Here is a 3,701-nt window from a genome sequence, read left to right on the forward strand (position 1 = left end):
GCACAGCTCAGTCAAGCACAACTCAGTCAAGCACAACTCAGTCCGGCAAATACAACAACAAACAGAACCACAACTCAGTCAAGTAGAATCACAACTCAGACAAACAGAATCACAACTCAGACAAGCAGAATCACAACTCAGTCAAGCAGAATCACAACCAACACAACAACACAACCAACAGAGTTCAGTCAATTACAGCTCAGCCCAGGAACACAACAAACCAACAATCATCTAACATTGGCAAAAAGCTGTCATATGCACTCTGATTGCATTGTATCAATTGATCATTTTGGCGAATTCACAACTTAATGGTTTTTGCATGGGCCATGATCTACTGTACTGTACATCCATGGGAGTGGTGACTAAAGGTGTGCATAAAAAAATCTCTGTCCTCATATACTGTAGCTCCTCCCTACAGACACAAAGACTTTACTCTGTGCTGCATAAGGTTCAGCACTCCAATCTGCTCCATCATAGCTGGTTAGCATACACGCCATAGCTCTATATTTATATATCATATGTCATTCTTTCCATTCCACATTTCACAAGTAGGCCTACTGCATCAGCACACCTTCAAGTCTGGACACCAGGACTGCAGAGACACACAGCTGCAAGCATCTTGCTAGGGTCACCTTCAGCATCTTTACCTAAAACAAAAAACAAACTATTACATTGCACTGATTTGAAATATACATAGGACAGGGTGTGTTAAGTCCCCTGTGCTATAGGAGCCATTCAACAGCTGATACATAACATTAACACATTACTGTAACACAACATTACATAAATTGGACAAGGATGCAATGTGTCTTTGTGGAAATGTTAAGGGATATTCATTGTTCTATACAGCCAGATAAGACTCAGAACTCACAACCCAAGATGGCTCTCCTGTAGAGATATACAGTGATAAATATCAGGCCAGCGTCATCTTACAGCTGCGATCTTCCCTGTGGAAGACCAGAATGCTGTAAGAACCTTGAGATGTCTTTCACACAAGCACAGTGGATGCAGCCAGGAGAAATGTCAACATCATCATCATGTGGTACACATCACTTTAACTGATATGTGATGTATGCCAGTCATGTGGATATTATATAACCTAAGCTTTGACTACTGTCTAATTCCAACATTGATATAAATCATACATCAGTGAGATGTCACATAGGCCTGGCTAAAGTGTGTGATATCTGAGTATTTTATAACTTTTCTTTTAGTATTAACTATTCTGACAGTTTTTTTTAAGACTATGCAGACTTTGCATGAAGCTGAACTTTACACATATTGTAAAAAATGTAGGCCCTACGCCTTTCAACTATTTATTTGTATTCATATTGTATAGTCAGAGAAAGGAGGGTAGGCTATAAACTCAGGCGCGACACGTTATTGTCGAGCTTGGTCTGCTATTTTTCAGAGTCTCGTAGCAAATTAAAATATTTCTAATTCTGAGATCACAGAAAACGCAGGAGGGAATGGGTCTAAGGACCACGGAATGTTCAACATGGAACATGTCGATAAACTCAAGATTTCATCGGTAACGTTAGTCCATTGTATTAAGTATTATTTTCGTGTAGGGCTAAAATTACATATCTACCTGCTTTTTAAACTAGAAAAAATATAAACATGTAAACGCACGGTAGCGCAGAACGAACATAACCTACACAGATGTAAGTGACAACAATATATTTGTGCCTATAAAATAGGCTAAGTGATTTTGATTAGAAATGTAGCCTAGTCAATTTCCTAGGCTACTGTTCTACAAGCGGATGAAACTGCAATAGGCTAAGTGATTTTGATTAGAAATGTAGCCTAGTCAATTTCCTAGGCTACTGTTCTACAAGCGGATGAAACTGCAATTTTCCTTTTCAATTAAATGTATTTAGCATTTTTTATGCACAGGACACTAAACGTAGACAATTGGATATCTTATCAAACACCAGTCAACTTACCTCCCACTTGTGCACCTACTCTCTCCAACAGCAAAGGCGGAATGCGGGCTGGACGCTCCAGGCAGGGAAGTGAATTGAGCCGACCCATACTAGACATCAACTGGATTAAGCGCCAGGAGAAGACCAACTGATACATATGTCAATAGCGCCTCCTAGTGGACACTACGATTCCAGTGATCTAATGACGTATGACAAGTAGTCTACATATACGGCTCTGAGTCTACCTATTGGACCCTCACCCCCTAGGCATATGACTAAGATCTAGACACCGAAAGACACAGAAACTGACAAGAAAAATGCTCTGACAAGAATCAGGGATTCAAAGTTTCATGGACCTCATCAACAACATGCTCCTTATTTTATTTATTTTGCTGTACTAGCTTTGACCATAAGTTAAACAGTCCTAAATAGTCTCCTAAAAATAATCACGTTTTACATAACAGTGTGTAGAGTTTTTGTTTTATTTAATCAATATAATAATTTGTTTAGAGTTAAAGGCATTGTCCATGATACCGATGAAAGGTTACTGACATTTGAAATCAACAGTCAATTGTGTCACAGTATTAGGGCTGTCAAAATAACTGATTCATTTTGATTAATTAATTTGAGAAAAAATAACTGATTAAAAAAATTAGTGCAGATTAATCGATTCCGTATGACCTTTGACCCCGAGCCGTTCTAATCAGTAAAAATTAGACTGTAAAATGAAGGAGAGAGAAGAAAACATGCTGCCTGGATCATTGATTGGAGCATTTACTTTTAAAAAACGGCCTGATGGTGTTGTAGTCTGGTCAGTTTAGGGCAAATGGCTGCAAAAAATGATTAACATTTGAGCCAATGTTTTTCTGATCATTTAGGGCCTAATAAACAAAAAAATGCAAGGAGCCAAAAGAATTAAGTGGGGGAAGGCCCTGAAACAGCCACGCCCACTTTTTAGACCCAGAATTCTGTATCTCGGCTCCTGAAGGTCACAGAGAGTTGGTTTTGGGCTTAAAAGATGCAGAAACACCACATTTATATTAGTGTTATGAACAAGCATAAGGCCACGTTTCATGTATCAGCTCCTGAAGGTTGTAGAGAATCATATTAAGTTTTTATTAGGTATGAATCTCATCTTATATCAATGTTATGAACCACCAAACTCCCTAAATGACCTTAATTTATTTTAAATATTGATGCAAAAAATTAATAAGAACTGTCGCTGAACTGTCGCAAAAATCTGTATTTTAGCTTTGAGAACCACCTAAATCTATGGAATTTATTCTGAGTTACCAAACTAACTTGGATGGATCAGATAAATCTGGGATAGAAGAAATGTAGTTGACCTCTACTGTTGAATTTTTGTTCGAAACAACTGTATTGTTTATCAGACTATATTTGTGTTTAACTTGTGTACTAAAAAATCAGTGTTCTGCTGAGGCCCCCAAAGTTCTGCTGTTCCCTGATTTGATGATCTCCATTTGACTGAACTGGCATGTGCTTGACATGGAAATGTCATGTAAATGTGTGCAACGTTTTCATTTTTAAATCCACCACAGGAACTTGGAGGAAAGTACATAACAGATAGATTGATAGATATACGTTATTGATCCCCTAAGAGGAAATTCAAGGTCCCAACTTAAGACATCACAACATACTGTACACTACAACATAAACAGGATGATAAAATAACAACTCCACTAATAAGGACAGTAAAAGATAAATCAAGGATCCACATGAATGTACGAAGGATGTTTAAGCATGAATCTCTTGCGT

General features: G+C 37.9%; 1 protein-coding gene across 1 annotated transcript in view; it reads right to left on the reverse strand.

The window, feature by feature from the left end:
• LOC143100135 (OX-2 membrane glycoprotein) overlaps positions 1-2,137 on the reverse strand; it is a 23,547-nt gene extending 21,410 nt beyond the window's left edge. The window contains exons 1-3 of the mRNA XM_076263082.1: positions 1,947-2,137; positions 872-947; positions 572-647 (exon numbers count right to left, since the gene is read on the reverse strand). Of these exons, the coding sequence (XP_076119197.1) occupies positions 572-641 (70 nt within the window). The 5' untranslated portion in view covers positions 642-647; positions 872-947; positions 1,947-2,137. The remainder of the gene's footprint in view (positions 1-571; positions 648-871; positions 948-1,946) is intronic.
• Between the last annotated feature and the right edge of the window lie 1,564 nt (positions 2,138-3,701).

Source organism: Alosa pseudoharengus, unplaced genomic scaffold, assembly GCF_046254945.1.
Source record: "Alosa pseudoharengus isolate Yale_2024_CS ecotype anadromous, Long Island Sound unplaced genomic scaffold, YU_APseudo_1.1 YU_APseudo_1.1_scf_3, whole genome shotgun sequence".
Taxonomy (NCBI): Eukaryota; Metazoa; Chordata; class Actinopteri; order Clupeiformes; family Clupeidae; genus Alosa; species Alosa pseudoharengus.